The following is a 16,324-nucleotide window of genomic DNA, read 5'->3' on the forward strand; positions in this document are numbered from 1 at the left end:
CTGACTTGGACTCAGTTTTTATAAACCATGGATACCAGTAGCTTTCCTATGTTCTCAAAGCCCTCATGATCTCGGTCCCCATGTTCTTTTTAAACCTCCCAAAAAGCTCTGTGATCATGGTACACATCAACCTAAATATCTCCCGTTACTGATCTCAAAGTCTAAGAGTGCTAACTTGTTATTTTTCATAAGGCTCTGAGGCTACCATATCCTGGTGAACTTGATGTGTTTGTCCACTGAGACATTCTAACGCACTTTGGCAAGGACTGCCTAAAGCTAGTACCCGAGCACAAGCAAACAGCATGTAAGATGTCTGAATACAGAAACCACCTGAGATTCGGCCTCAGATGCAGACAAAACAGGATTACTCCTAAAAGTCTGCAAATTAGATCTGAGTTAAGGGCCTCTGAGCTACAAAAGCAACAAAAATCCCCCAGAAGGCCAGCTGCTCAATGAATGGGTGAGACAAACATTTTTTAATAATTTCCCCTAGGGATCAATAAAGTATTCTGATTCTGATTTTACCATCAACATGCTAAAATCAAAAGAGGAGTAGAGCCGACAAAGACTTACTATGGTTCTAGATGAGAATACTCTTCAAAAGGTGTTTGAATTCACTGAGAAGGCTCGTCTAGCACAGAATTCTAAGACCAGGCGAGAAAATAATTTTGATCTACTTGTTGTGCATTGGAAGCACCAGCAAAATCCAAAGAATGTCCTCAGAGGCCAGAAGAGAGAAGGATGCCACACTGAGGGTGTGGACAAATCAGTGAAAAATTTGCCAATTTTTGACAAAAAATGTTATCAAAATTTTGTCAATTTGACAACTCACACAAGCGGAGAAAAACATCCTTGCAAAAGGGTTGAACTTTGCTGTGATGCCAAGACAAATCCCCCTAGTGGAACTGATCACAACCACAGAATTAGCAATTCGAAGCAACAATATTGCAGATGTGGACGAAAGTTTCGGCCTGTCTCAGCAATGGAAAGCGCCCAGCATCCAACATCAGCACAGAGGAGGGGAAGTAATGACAAAATTATCATCCTACCGGCAGATAAGGTTAGGTACACGGTTTAGCTAAACTTGAAAGACTATCATGTGAAAATTTTGTCACTGCTCACTGTGATAAAAATACTTATGAAACCCTGAAATGAGACCCAGTTAGTGGTTACAGGAATATGGTGACTGAAGCAGTTGTTTTAAGCAGTTAGAACAGGACAATGCTATTGACCAGACCTCATACCACAGGCTATACACAGAGTGGAAGCTACACCAAGTCTGTATGGTTTACTGAAGATACACAAACAGGGAGTACCTTTAAGATCAATTGTCTGTCTGATTAACTCAGTCAACTATAGTGTCTCAAAGTTTCTGGCTTTAATGTTCAAGCTGTTTGTAGGCAGCTCTAACCACTACATCCAGAACACCTAGGATTTTGTGGAGAAGGTGAGAGATGTCATTATGTATCCAGATGAAACAACTGTCTTATATGATGTGACAGCTCTCTCTCCTTGTGTCGAAGTCACTGAAACAGTGGAGGTAGTTCATAAGAGATTACAGGAAGACCCAACCTGAGCAATAGGACCACCATCAGCACTGACCAAGTGCGTTTGCTGTTGGAACTGTGTCCTCATTGTACATATTTCACATACAATGGTCACTACTACAGGCAGAAACATGGGTGTGCCATGAGTTACCCAATTTCATCTATTGTGGCCAACTTTTATATGGAGGAAATGTAAAAGAGGGCTCTGTTATCCTACCCTGGAACACGACAAAGTAATTAGTTCAGGTATGTGGAATACACCTGGGTTAAAATCAAATCTCAGGATGTACTATAATTCACTGATTATGTTAACCTCAGTGGACAAACACATCAAGTTCACCATGGAGGATATGAAAATGAAAGGCTAGCCAGCTTAGACTGTGAGATTTCCATCAGTAATGGGGGAAATTTAAAAGTTATTGTGTACTGTAATCCACTTGAGCACCGACTGAGTGTGATCAGGACACTAGAGCACAGACCAAACACCATCCCCACAGATGCGGTGGCCAGGGAAGTAGAAGATGATCATATCAAGAAGGCCTTGAGTAAATGTGGTGATCCAGGAGAGAAGGACAACTGCTCCCTAAGCGAAAACCTTTAGTGATCCTTTAAGTGCCAGGAGTATTGGAACAGCTGAGACGCATTTTCTCTAAACACCACATCTCTCTCTCTGGGGGGCAGCTTCTGCAGTCAGGCAGCTTTTGCGATCAGAATTAAGATCTGACTTATGATTGCTGCACTGTTGTGCCAAAGCAGGTGGTCTCATTAATAAGATGGATGGAGCTTTGAGTGCAGGTAAGACATCAGAAGGAGTATCCGGAGTGCAGGATCGCCAGTGAAATGAAGGCCAAAGTAGATGGTCTTCAAGTCTGGGAACAAGGATTACTCGAAAAGCACATAACATGAACTGAATGCAGGGCGGAGAAGGTGTAAATATACATAGAGGGAGACCAAACGCCAACTGAATAACATCAAAGGCATGTGGAGGGGGATGAAGTTGATTACCGGCCTCAATCAAAGTGATCAGAAGCTGCGGGGGCAGTCTGGGCAGAGCCAGTGAACTGAATCTGTTTTTCAACAGGTTCAATAGTGAACCCTCTGTTGTCCCTCCTCACATAGTATTAATCTTAACATCCCCTCCTCCACTCAACTTGGAGGTTCAGAACCCCCCACCCACATTCTATCCTAGATTCCTCTTCATACACACATTGCTATGACTGCTAGCCAGGTGAGGAGTGGAGTTGCTTCAGCCTCTTTGTGTAGAGGCTGGAGCAACTATACACAAAAGAAGGGCTGCAGGCCCTGATCCCAGGGTCCTGTAATCCTGTGCTGTCCAGCTGCCTGGCATCCTGCAGTATCAGTACATATATAATTACCTGTAGAACTTTGCCCTCAGGGTTTTCTTCAAACTGCAGCTGTTGCTGATAAAGAGGGTCAAGGGTTTTCCTTGCCAGACGAGTTCTTCTCTTCAACACACACTTTCCATTATCCATTAGATACACCTTCACATAAGGAGCTGCAAAACACACACACACATACACACACTACCGAGGTGTTTCACAGATCATAACCCATGACTACTAAACCTTTGTACTGCAGTGGTTGTGTGCAGTAGTATTCAAGTGTGAAAATTCATAGACTTAGCTTAAAGGTTGAGCCTGTGCCAGGAAAGCAGCTAATTTAAGGGAATTCTGCAAAGATGAGCAGCCAAATATGCATCCAGAATTATGCTAGAAGCGTAATGATGGCTAACAAAAGCATTTGGTTGAGTTGCAGCTTCCTAAGTTGCAACTTTCTGTCTGTGTGGATTATTAAAAATCCAAAATATTCCAATTTTTTTTTAAATCATTAAATGCTGTATGCTGTTCAATAATTCCAAATTGGAAAAAGTGTGGAATGATTGGAAAAGTTGGAAGAAACATTAAAAGAATTACCTTGACACAGAAACTTACGACCAGTGGCCACAACTATATACATACTATGCAGTCATTACCTGCCAAGAGCAGCACAATGACTAAGAAATGAGCACAGGTGATTAGGGGATGCGAGGGAGAAAATGACAAGGAATCATCCACAGGAGCATTATTACTGAAGAAATTTGTGGAAGAGCTAACCTGTACAATGTGCAGAAGAACACAAACATGATTTATCGTCAGACCCTGATTCTTCCCTCTGTCAGTGAACATGCTGTTACTGTGACGTGTGTAAATGTGTGCATTGCTCTACTCTCTGCAGGTGGTGTGAGGCTGCAGGCACTTTTTTTGTTTGACACACATTTGCATTTTGATGGACATTTCAATATGACGTCTAGAGCTCCGATTCAGAGATAACCCTGCGCCCCCAAAAAAATTACATGAAAGTAATGAGTGCTACTGAGAAAATTAAAGCATCGAAGAGGTTTTAATTTTCTGGTGATGCGTAAAACTGAAAAGCCCTAATACTTGTTAGCACAACAGAACTAGTTGTGCTAGCTTTCAGCTAAGCCCTTATATTATTAATGAGGAGCAGAAAGCAGCTCATCTTTGAGGAAGAATGAAGAACTCCAGCACTGCATGAGCCACAATACAAGACACCTCCAAAAAATGTATATATTTCTAAACTATTTCAGATTATTTTAATCAGAAATGAGTCCATGATAAAAGTGTAGTCACACATCTCCGCATCACCACAGCTCAGGTTCATGGAGTTTCTTCTCTCAGATCTGTCACAATGCTCCAAGTATCTCAGATTAATATATAAATCTTATAGGTTATAACACTGACTTTAATAAACACCTTGTAAACAATGGTATTGTGAGCATTTACACAAGTAACACAGTTACTGTGGAGCTTGAGTATGTGAAAGGTCAGGTTCTGAGAGTAAATCATGTTTGGGATCTTTTGCTCTTTGTACAGCTCAGCTGGAAGACAGAATTCAGGTTGTAACAAAGCAGCTCTCATTTGGATGAATCCAGAGACTGAATGAGATAGAAGACACGAGGGAGGAGAGAGCTGAGAGCAGCATGGAGGAACTGATTAACTTCACGTTCTTACACTAGAATGTACTAGGTAGAGTGTATTTGTAGTCAAGTGTGCATTGTGTATAGCTGTGTCACCTGGAGTGTTCTTGTTGCCTTGTTTACCCACAAGCCCCCGAGCTCGGATAACCTCCACGTCCAGACGCTCCTTCCTGTACACCATCCCGATCTGGATGTCACCTAGCCAAAAGAAAGCCAATCAGAGGAGAGATTTTACTGAAACACAACCGCACGTTTTCATGGGCAGAAAGTGGTATTGTATTTTAATGTTTTTTTTAATGATTTATTAATACACACACACACACACACACGTCCAGATTACGTAAATCTGAATTAAAGAGTTTGTATGTTGGTAGGTTGAAATACATAAAAACAATGACATTTTTATTCATGCTAACCCATGGGGGGCGTGGCCAATGTCTGCCGTCCAGCCAGCTGGGCGGGGCCTAATCCTTCAAGGAAACCAGTGAACTGTTTGTCTGATGCAAGCTTTACTCCTGGAAATATGAGCCTGACCAGACAGAGAGGAAAAAAAGAAAAAGAAAATATCCAACATGTTAGATGGCAACCCCAGGGAAATGGGAAGTGGAAGTGTTTAAGTTCAATGTGAGAATAAATACACATTAAAAGGGATTGACAGATTGAGGGGTAGAAAAAAATAGGGAAAAGGGTGAAAGGGAAGGCTAAAAAAGGAGGGAGTGACAAAATGAGCAATTAAAAAAGGAGATCAAAAATTGCACCCAGGAAAAACTAAATTTAAAGTTCAGAGAGAAAAAAGTAGAAGTAGAACTGTAATTATGTAGAACTGCCTTCTTTCATCTAAACAATACTGAGTGAAAACAAGAAGCCTTCATTCCACTTTGTTCTAGCTCCTCTGTGTTTATATAGCATGGCTGCAGCACATCATATTTAGTCTTCCCTCTCCCTTAGTTTGTCTTTTGTCCTCCCTTCACTCCAAAAGGTCATAGCAGATGGCTGCCTCTCCCCAAACCTGGTTCTGCTGGAGGTTTCTTCCTGTTAAAAGGTGGTTTTTCTTCCCTGCTGTTACCAAGTGATTGTTCACAGGGGGTTGTGTAATTGTTGAGTTTTTCCCTCTGCTATCACAGATTATTGCTATCATAAAGTACCTTAGGAAAACCCTTGCTTTAAATGAGTGCTGTATGAGTAAAGTTTAACTAAACAGAGAATACAAGATAAAAAGAGTAGAAAGAGGAGTGATTCATACGCTCCAGGTTTGGGGTCCTCGGCATCTGGGTCTCGACTCGGCTGTCGGGTAAAACGAGCTTTAAACTCGATGGCCAAACCGGTTTCTACACTTCTCTGAACGGGAAGTCTCACCACCTTCTTCTTCTTCTCTTCCTCTGTAAGGATGGAAGAAGAAAGAGAAAAGAAGCAAAAGAAGTTGTTACAACAGCATAAACAGTCAGAGACTAATCGGAGCCCTGGACAGGATGCTCTGTGACTCATATTGGTTCTGTTCTGTTCTGTTTTCACTGGTTCAACTGGTTCCGTAATATGTTTGCTCAGTTGCTTGTTAGTACCTAACTCATTTGGTTATAGTTTATTTTTTGGCTGATGTTCCTCTTTGGATTTTCATTCTGATAGTGAGTTTTTATAGAGACACTCTTGTAATGCTACTCAGGGTTAGATTCCCGGTTTGGCTAAAACACACTGTATGTCTGAAGATTCAATTTAAAGAAAACTTTGGTCTGTTTATGGCAGAGTCCATGAAATATAACAAAAACAGCAAGAATGGAGCTTATATTTTTTAATGGTTAAACTAGGACTGACCCTCTGGGTTGAGCTGGGAGGCACTCTGACTCTTCTTTCCAAGTCCAACCATCCCCATCATCCTTGCACCGAAGCTTGAGCGTCGCTTCTTGTCATCATCGTCATCATCGTTTCTCCCCAATGAGCAAATCTCACCACCGACACTTGAAGACTTGGTGAGAGGAGCGGCAGCTGCAGACACCCTGCAGGAGGAAGGACCACCACAACAATAAGTGATGGGAGGGAAAAGGGCCAAAACACAAGGGGCAGGGCATAAACACATCACAATAGCACAGAGAGGAAAAGGAAATGGGTAGTGTTGCAGCTGTTGCTATGACAACTGATTCCAACAGGAGGTCATCTGTTAATTTCTTACTTTGAAGGCTCAGGCTCCTCCTCCCCTTCCTCCACTGAGTTGCTCTTCTGCAGTGTATCCCCGCCTTCTGATGCCCCCACTATTTCCTCTGTTCCCTGCGAGCCCACCCCCAGCTCTGCTGATCGGCCCTCCAGACATTCAATCAGACTGTGGCAGCCAATATGAGAAGAGAAGAGTAGCATGCAGACAGAGTCATGCAGAATGGTAAATGGTAAATGGACTGGTTCTCATATAGTGCTTTTCTACTTTACCTGAGCACTCAAAGTGCTTTAAATAACAACCTTCCAATTAGTAGGTGACCTACCCTACCTTCTGAGCTACAGCCACCCCATGGTGAAGGTAACACATGCTAACAAAAACGGGACTAAGCATTATGTATTTTCACTGATTTGAAACCAGCAGCAGAGTTAAACATCCAGAATGATGTGTTGTGGGAGGATTTACAGGACACATGCTTATGAGTGTGAACTGTAATTGTACACAGGATGAGAGTGAGTGATTTTAATATAGTTTGCTCTGTATTATTCCTTTCTGACTCCAACAATCGTGTAGGTGATATTTGAAACACATGTCAACTTAATATTTCATTTCCATTTGTGACAATACTCAAAGTTTTGAGAAACTACATGTAATAAAAAAATACAATCTGCTAGACTCTATTTAGAAAACCAGCAATCTGACCTCACAGAAAACGTTTCTGGTCATTTTGTGTGAATTTTTGTGTTTTTAACAGGGATTCTAATCCAAACTGACCCGTTAACACCAAATTCACACATTAACACAAACTGAAAAATCAGCAGAGGCAGCAATAGAGAAAGAGGGTCACCTGCCCTGTGAGCTAAACTTTCTGTTCTTATAAATGGAGTCTGGTAGAAAGTAAAAATTTCAATTCCTGTCTGACAGCAGATAAAGAGGTGAACATTTTAAGTGTGTTCACTTAAATACACAGCAATTCTTTCAGACAAAATACAGTTTCTGTGTCTACTTGGGGGTATGCCCTAGACCCACATGCAGCAGGTAATACACGGTGCAGTTTGTTACCTGCACAGTGGAAGAAACAAGCTGGCATCTAGCAGTAAACAGTTTACTAAGTGAAACACCACAAAAATGGAATATGTTCTAAACACGTTTACCTAAAAACCACAAACATATTTTTTAAAAAAAATACTTGTTTGTTGCCATTTTCTTTTCCTTTTTGCCCTCTATTTCATAAAACTGAATTTTCATGTTGCTTTAGTTATCTTTCTGATCAGTAGACAAAGTCAACATCTTACCGTTAAAAATATATTATTACTTTTTAAGAAAAACCCCAACAACCCCACATTAGAAAAGAGCAATAAAATATTGGATGCCATCATCTGTGATTCATAATCTGATGAAAAGATTCAGAGAAATGTCTGCCCACAGAGAGCAGCTGCAGAGCAAACCTTCACACGTTAGTGAAATCCCTGCATGGACTCAGAAAGCTAAGACTTCCACCGAAAGGTCAGAGAAACAGGAGCCAGAAATACCATTGCATTCTCTGTGCTCTAACCGATCAGAAGCTGAGATTCTGTCTAGAAATCATGGACACTTTATTCTCCCTTGTCATCCAAGAATGGATTCCTGCTTACCCGATCTTGTGGACAGATTGAGTGTCAGAGGCGTTGGAGATAGCTGAGACATCACTGACATCGCTGTCTGATGACTTAAAGGAGAGATTGTCCTTCATCTATAGATGGAGGAGAAGAGGTGAGCAAGTTGTGGCACACACGTGTACACACATATATATAAATAAAAGTGGTGTAATGTTTGTTTACCTTTGAAGGGTCCTTCAGTACACCTGTAGAGACAGAAGAGCAGCATTAGTCATAGTCTAGGTTGGTAATGTGTGATAGCAGGAAATGACAATAGATTTCACTTTTCTCTGTTCGGACAGCTTCAGGCTGCTGATTTCTGACAGCACAGAAGTTAGTTTCAATTCACAGCAGGTCAGAAAAAAAGATAAAGCTGACAGAAAGTGTGTGTACCTTCTCTGCCGGTCGGTAACACCTCCCCTTATAAAAAGATGGACACAGAAGAATATCAATGAGAAACCACAAACTCCTCAAAGCACACAGAGAGTTGGATAGATTGACAGAAGACTAGATGGATGGAAAAACAGATGAATGGATGGACAGATGGCTGGTGGAGTGATTTATGAATACATGGATTAGTCTGGTTCTTATATAGGGCCTTTCTACACTGAGGACTCAAAAGTGCTTGTGCAAATGGGTGAATGAGTCTAAAAACCAAATCCAAAACCAATCTTTCAGTCTAACTAGATAACTAACTAGATAACATGAGCTAAACACTACATTTCTATATGTGGGTGTGGCTAAAGGTGGACATAATACCATTGGCTGTTTTCTTCTGTTGGTCCTCCCATGTGACCTCTGCATAGTGCGGACAAAGAGAGGTGATTGGTCAGGCTACACTAACACTCATACTCTAGTCAGATGACCCATCCAAACCAGACGAACCAGCACCAAACCCCAGTGATATAAACACACACGTGAATAGCAACACTTTGAGCAGGTTACAAATCTGAAATTTATCATCTGTTGTTGTCTTCTTTAAGTTTCATGTGGATGTTTCACCTCTCATCCAAGAGGCTTCTTCTGTTCTAAAAACCAAATGGTGGAGAGTCGCAGCTATTTAACCCTAGCAGGGGTTGTTGTCCCTTAAGAGAGTTGCTGACACACTATTAAGCATTTACCTCATCACATGAGCCAAGGTGTTAATAAAAAGGCATGGGTCATTAACACCAAGGGAGAAACCAAAATATGATGAAGCACAGGACTAATAGTGGGTCATTGACCCTCTTAACAGCCCCCAATATTCAACTCATTTCCATTTTATTTATATTATGCCAAATCAAAACAGTTACATCAACAGTTACCTGCTTTATATTGTAAAGTAAACCCTACATTAATACAAATAAAACAGAGTGTAAAACTAGGGTTTAAATACCAGGGACTCTCCATTTGATTTTTAGAACTAAAGAGGCAGCTTGCTTTTCAAGCTCCTTAGACTACAATGAATTGGATGACTGAGAACATACACAGACATCATCTGTTGTTTTTTACTGAGCCTTTGGGGGCAGTTACCAAGAAAATCTGTTTCTGGCTGGAGATAAATGTTAAAAATTTGAATCATCATAAGATGCTAGTGATGGATCCTAGCCTGAGCTTAAAAGCCCCCTCTCTCTTTCTCCACACAAAACTATAAATTTTCATCACCGAAACGCTGTGGCTATACTCATCTTCTTACAAACCCTCATAGTTTACATGGTGAGGATCACCTGAACACTTCATTAGATCCACCAGTGACTGGACTTGCCTTTTCTGGTTCCTCCTGGTGTTGCCGAGCGCCTATCTGGCTCTGACATGCAGGGTAATATGTGATGACATTGGCATTATGTAAACAACATGAACACATGAATGAATAAGTAATGATTATGATAAAGAATGTCTGACACACATCTGACTACAAGAATCACACTGATTGTTCTGTTCTATTGAAGATGCATTGAATGTTAAACCTGATGTACACACCTGGAGTCTGTGGGGGTGGAACTGGTGATGGGGCAGGTGAAGGGGAAGGCGTTGGAGATGGAGGTGGAGGGGGTAGGGTGGGTTCAGGAGGTGGAGGCTGGACTGGAGCAGGTGCAGGGGGTCGAGCAGGGGGAGGTGGGGCAGGGGGAGGTGGAGCTACCAGTGGAGGTGTTTGTGCAGTTGTAGGTACAGTTGTGGATAAAGTTGTGGATACAGTTGTGGGTACAGCTGTGGATACAGGTGTGGGTACAGGAAGAGGTACCGGTGTGGGTGAGGGTAAAAATAGTGGTGGTGCAGCTGTAACTACAGGTGGGAGCACAGGTGCAGGAAGTGGCTGGGGTTGGGTGAGTGGGGGAGGCGGGGCTTGGACCCTTATAAGAGGAGGTTGTTGACTGACAGAGGCAAAGTGTTGTTTATGGACAGGGGCAGGGGGGTGATGATGTGGAGGGGTTTTAGTTGCTGTTGCTGGAGCTGCAGTCATGGTCAAAGCTGATGGAAAAAAAAAAAAGCTGTGAGAAGAATGAACAATGACTGATGAATGACCACACAACCTTTTCCAGAAGCAAAATCACAGGAGTGACCTACTCAAACGGCATTCTGGGATATAACAAGAATATTGAGAAGAATTCAGGTAGCTTTAGTCGAGCTACTTGCAAGTCAAGCTGGCAGTTTCTGGTGAACTCATGACACACCTGTTCTAGGAAGGTGGGTTCTACTGGATGGATGCAGATCCTGATGGTAGCATACATATTCACTACCACTAGAAGGAATTCAGTCATGTTGAATTTCTCTATTATTATGCAGGCTGAAACCTGAGCCAATCCCGGCATAGAAACCTGGACCTGGTCAAGGGACTACATCTCTCAGTACTAACATGCTTTCGCCAGAGGAATTGTCCCCCAAGAACCTTTGTGGAATCCTGTTCTAGTACCTATATTTCCACTAAAGGAGCTTGGGTCAGAAGGAAGTTCGAGAGAGACAATTTTTATGCCCCCAACAATGATACTTTGAACACTCTGAAGGTTCAGGAACTTTTGGTTGGAGCGTGCACTGCTATACACCATTTATTGGAATCGTTTTGTAGCCACAATTTTAAAATAATTCAAAACAATGTGCTGTTTTTGACATGAGGTGGTCTACATTAACTGGGGTTGTTATCCTTTATTTTTGTTCATCTGACTGATTAATATTCTGTATTCACAGGACTTTAAGGTAAGGTGAAATTAGTCTTTATTTCATTGGAAAGTTCCTGACTGGAACAGTAATGTGAAGAGCTAGTCAAGTTTTTATTTACACATCTCAGCAGTCATCTTTTATCAGCAGTGCCACTGAATCACTAAATTACTACCACTATAAACACTACAGGGGGCTTGTTATTAAGGAGTTACAACTCTAAGTAGGTAAACTTTTAAGTTCATTACCTGTCTGCACAGAGTCTAAAAATCAAACAAATCCGTGTTAGATAGCTATGACCCTCAGTGGTCCATATGCGGTTGCTTATTGACTCCTAACTATGTCATTTTCATTATATGTCCCAGAAACCAGTGAACACTCTGTAGCTGAAGCAAAAAATCTCAATGAATTTATTCAATTAACCATCTGACATAAATAGGAAACCACTGTTATATTCTATTCTATTCTTTTCTACAAGTATTTTACAAATATTATTTTATTAAAATGACAAAAATTCTTTGCTGCCAGCATTTCATGCTTGAACTTTTCTGTGACATAGAATTCAAAACCTTTTGAATCAGTTAATTACATTTTTTAAGTAACAATCAATTCATTAGCTTACTGCTGTTGTTCTGTGTCAGTAAATGTGCAAAATTCAGTTTAGATTAGCTCATGGACGGATAGGGTGCAGGTATTTAACAAAACCAGAGAAGAGACTGAAAACAAACAGTTGCTATCAGCATTTTGCCAAACCCTGAATATTGACTCTGGTTTCTTTTTAATGGGTTTGGGATTTCCCAGCTTGTGTCTCTAGGCATTTAATATAACACATATAGGTAGAGTCATAATTTATGTGAGACAGTTTTTGTAGCTTTTGGCTATATTGTATGAAACCACAGTGCAGACTCTCAGCTTTAATTTAAGCAGTACTGTATTAACTATTTAGATTTTCTACAGCTATCTTTATATACAGTGCTCCATTTTCAGAGGCTCAAAAGTAAGTGAGGAAGCTGACAAGCCGTTTCATCGCCAGGTGAGACCTGTTCCCTAATTTATTTTATAACAAATAATGTAGACATAATATCTAAAGTTGATTTAAAGTGTTGGATTTACATTTTTCACTGTAAATATGAAAATATTTAAATATGAGACCCACAGGCCTTTATAATTGCATGAAATTAATTAAGTTAATGAAGATCTGGAGTTGATTCAAAGGATTGAATTTGTATTGTTTCACTAAAACTTTCAACATGAGGTTCAAATACATGCCAGTGTAAATGAAGGAGGACATTGTTAGGCTGAAGTACCCAAATGAACCAGTCAGAGAAGGCAAAAACTTTCTTAAAAAGACTGAATCCACCGAGCAGCAACACCAAAACACTTGAAAGACCACAGAACACAGAAGAGCATGATGACAGAGTCTAGTCTAAGACCCGACTTGACACACAGATGTAGATAAACAGGCACTCTCAGACACAAACATGCATTCCCACCCTCATGCACACATATACAAATAATCAGCACTCGCCCAACATGGAGACACACAGAAATGAACACTGTACACACACTCACACTCCAAACATATACTCCCAGGTCCAGGCACCAGCACCCCTAGAGGGGCAGTCCGCCCCCAGACCCAAGAGATGTTTCCCTTTACTCTGGGGTGGAGACAAGCAGACTGCCTCCGGTCCTGCAGCAGCAGGGATGCCCAACATCCCAGATGGCCAGCTCCTCCTCCCAGCCCCCGGTCACAGATGGCGATTGTGTGCTGTTCTAAAGTGCATTTAAAACATGGGAGTGGGATGGTACCAACGACCCTCTACCAGATAGCAACTGGTGTCAGCACGGACCCTTCCAAGAACCCTTAATGTCTACATATATTTAAAATTGAGTGATAATTGACACCCATTTATCTGTCGATCTCAAGCTCCCGTCTCCCATCACTCGTGAACAAGACCCTGAGATACTCAAACTCCTCCACTTGGTGTAGAAACTCGTCCTTGACTCGGAGTGGGCACTCCACCCTTTTCTGGCTGAGGATCACGGCCTCAGATTTGGAGGTGCTCATTCTCATTCCCACCGCTTCAAACTCGGCTGCGAACTGTTCCAGTGCAAGCTGGAGGCCATCACCTGATTAGGCCAACAGAACCAATATCCTGTGCGAAAAGCAGAGATGAGATTCTGAGACCACCCAAGTGAAACCCTTCCACCACACTCCGATGGACACGGTCAAATGCCTTCTTCCATGACCAGGACAAAAACCACATTGTTCCTCCTGTATCTGAGGTTCGACTAACAGCAGCACCCTGCCATAAACTATCCCAGGGAGGCTGAGGAGTGTGATCCACCTATAGTTGGAACGCACCCTCCAGTCCCCCTTCTTAAAGATGGGAACCGCCACCCTGGTCTGACAATCCAGAGGCCCCTGATCTCCATGCAACGTTTCTCCACAATGCAACATTGTAGAGGCATGTCAACCAAGACAGCCCTACAACATCCAGAACTTTCAGGAACTCAGGGCGAACCTCAACCCCCCCCAGGGGCCGTGCAACCATGGAGTTGTTTAACTGCCTCAGTAACCTTACCCCGGAGATAGATGAGTCGTCCCCCTCGTCCCCAGACTCTGCTTCATCCACGGAAGATGTGCCAGTGGGATTAAGGAGGTCCTCGAAGTATTCCTTCTACCACCCGACAGTCTTCTCAGTCAAAGTCAGCAGGGTTTCACCCACACGATACAGAGTGCAGGTTTCCCCTCCTGAGCCTCTGGATAATTGCCAAAATCTCTTCGAGGCACTCCAAAATCTTTTTCCGTGGCCTCTCCGAACTTCTCCTACACCCGTGTTTTTGCTTCAGCCACTGCCCGACCCACTTTCTGCTCGGTCTGCCTATGAAGTCCCACAGGCTAACCAAGCCTGTTAGGCCTCATTCTTTAGCCTGGTGGCTCCCTTCACCTCTGGTGTTCACCACTTGGTTCAGGGGTTATCACCACGACAGGCACCAACCACCTTGTGGCCGCAGTTCAGTACAGCGGCTTCAGCAATGGAGGTGCTAAACATGGTCCATTTGGACTCAATGTCCCCATTCTCCCTCGGAATGCTGTTGAAGCTCTGCTGGAGGTGTGCGTTGAAGATCCCGCAGACCAGGGCCACTTCCAGGTCTTCCCAGCACACCTTTAATATATGTTTAGGTGTGGCAAGTCTGTCCAGCATCCTCCCCCGCCGCCTGACCTAACTCACCACCAGGTGGTGATCAGTTGACAGCTCAGCCCCTCTCTTTACCCAAGTGTCCAGAACATATGGCTGCAGTTCTGCCTTCGATTACAAAATCGATCATCGACCTGCAACCGAGGATGTCCTGTTGCACCCTTATATTCGAACATGGCGTTTGTTATGGACAAACTGTGATTTGCACATAAGTCCAACAACAAAACACCACTCGGGTTCAGATCCGGGAGGCCATTCCTCCCAGTCACACCCCACCAGGTCTCACTGTCATCGTCCATATGAGCGTTTAAGTCTCCCCAGATTCCCCAATTGGAGCACCCGCTAGCACCCTGCCCAGGGACTCCAAGAAAGCTAGGTACTCTGAACTGTCGTTTGGTGCATAAGCGCAGATGACAGTCAGGACCTGTTCCCCGACCCAAAGGCGCACGGAGCAAACCCTCTTGTCTACCGGGAGAAACCCCAACATATAGGCAGGAAGCCAAGGGGATGCTAAGATACCCAGACTGAGACAGAGTCTGGTTCCAGAACTCAAGCCTAATAATAATAATAATTATTATTATTATTATTAAAGCAGCTGTGGTTTTGTGTGTGCTACAATAGTAGGGCAGCTGGAGAATTATGCACGTTGGAAAGTCAGTCAATAAAAGACGTGTTAAACTGCAATGATACTGTTGTTGGGTCCTTCATTGCCACAATGGCTAGATGTTGTTCTACTTAATTCTGATCTGCTGCTGAGTCTTTTTCACTTCACTTCACTTCACCTGCTGAAAACACAAAACACACACCTGAATTTTACCAGTCTGAGGTCATAACTCTCATCAATTACTGCAGCATTCACCTCTTGTCTCATTTGCAAAAGTGCTACAGTATTCATTATTTATTTTGTGTGAAAGAATTTACACTTCATTCGTATTCATACCCATTAGGACATTATCTCAGACCTCATCTTGAAATTTGTGAAAACCTCTATTTTTCTCTATTTTCTTTTATAAGTCTGCAGGTTTGCCTTTGTATAAAACACAGGTTTGTTGTAGGTGGATGGTGGTGGGTCCATCTCTGGTTCAGAGATTCTTGGAGGTGTTGTTTGACTAATATCTCAAGTATACGCACTTCTGTCGAGAGCTCCTTTGGGGGGGACAGCAGGTAGCTGGCGTCCTCGGCGACCACAAATAGGCGTCCCCGTTGGGCTTGTCAAGGTGGAACCGCCTCCAGCGTTAGCCCTGATGAAAAAATAAATAAATTTTAAAAAAGAAGAAGAGAAAGAAAATAAACAATCAAACCGCCGTCCTGACAGGAGAGATTTAAGGTCACATGTCAGGGATGACAGTCAGTTTGAGGTTCCCTCCATAGTCACAGATAGAGTTTGATCAGCATTTAGTCTGGCACTGTATTCAGTCAGTTGATGAAAAGTCTGCAGTTACTCCAGATGTTTTTGCTTGAGAAGCAGTAACAGGCAAAAGTAGAGTGGACTCTTCTTGCACATGCAACCACACCCAACTGTGATGTTACAGTATCCTGAAGCATACCTGTACATCACACAACCAGGTAGGAATGTAAACCTTTGGACGTCAGTGATTCTTTGTATCTGTTGGAAAAAATTTACAACATGAACAGAAAGAATTCACACTTAAACCAAAGAGTGC

General features: G+C 42.5%; 1 protein-coding gene across 1 annotated transcript in view; it reads right to left on the bottom strand.

Annotated features, from left to right (window-relative positions):
* The window catches only part of rims2b (regulating synaptic membrane exocytosis 2b), a 71,330-nt gene that overhangs the window by 926 nt on the left and 54,080 nt on the right, over positions 1–16,324 (bottom strand). Inside the window, exons 25-37 of the mRNA XM_039605625.1 lie at positions 15,792–15,901; positions 10,285–10,773; positions 10,070–10,111; positions 9,085–9,123; positions 8,719–8,745; positions 8,509–8,531; positions 8,323–8,420; positions 6,710–6,856; positions 6,355–6,536; positions 5,789–5,924; positions 4,962–5,074; positions 4,642–4,743; positions 2,924–3,063 (exon numbers count right to left, since the gene is read on the bottom strand). Coding sequence (XP_039461559.1) covers positions 2,924–3,063; positions 4,642–4,743; positions 4,962–5,074; positions 5,789–5,924; positions 6,355–6,536; positions 6,710–6,856; positions 8,323–8,420; positions 8,509–8,531; positions 8,719–8,745; positions 9,085–9,123; positions 10,070–10,111; positions 10,285–10,773; positions 15,792–15,901 — 1,648 coding nt within the window. The remainder of the gene's footprint in view (positions 1–2,923; positions 3,064–4,641; positions 4,744–4,961; positions 5,075–5,788; positions 5,925–6,354; positions 6,537–6,709; positions 6,857–8,322; positions 8,421–8,508; positions 8,532–8,718; positions 8,746–9,084; positions 9,124–10,069; positions 10,112–10,284; positions 10,774–15,791; positions 15,902–16,324) is intronic.

Source organism: Oreochromis aureus, linkage group 22 (assembly GCF_013358895.1).
Source record: "Oreochromis aureus strain Israel breed Guangdong linkage group 22, ZZ_aureus, whole genome shotgun sequence".
Lineage (NCBI taxonomy): Eukaryota > Metazoa > Chordata > Actinopteri > Cichliformes > Cichlidae > Oreochromis > Oreochromis aureus.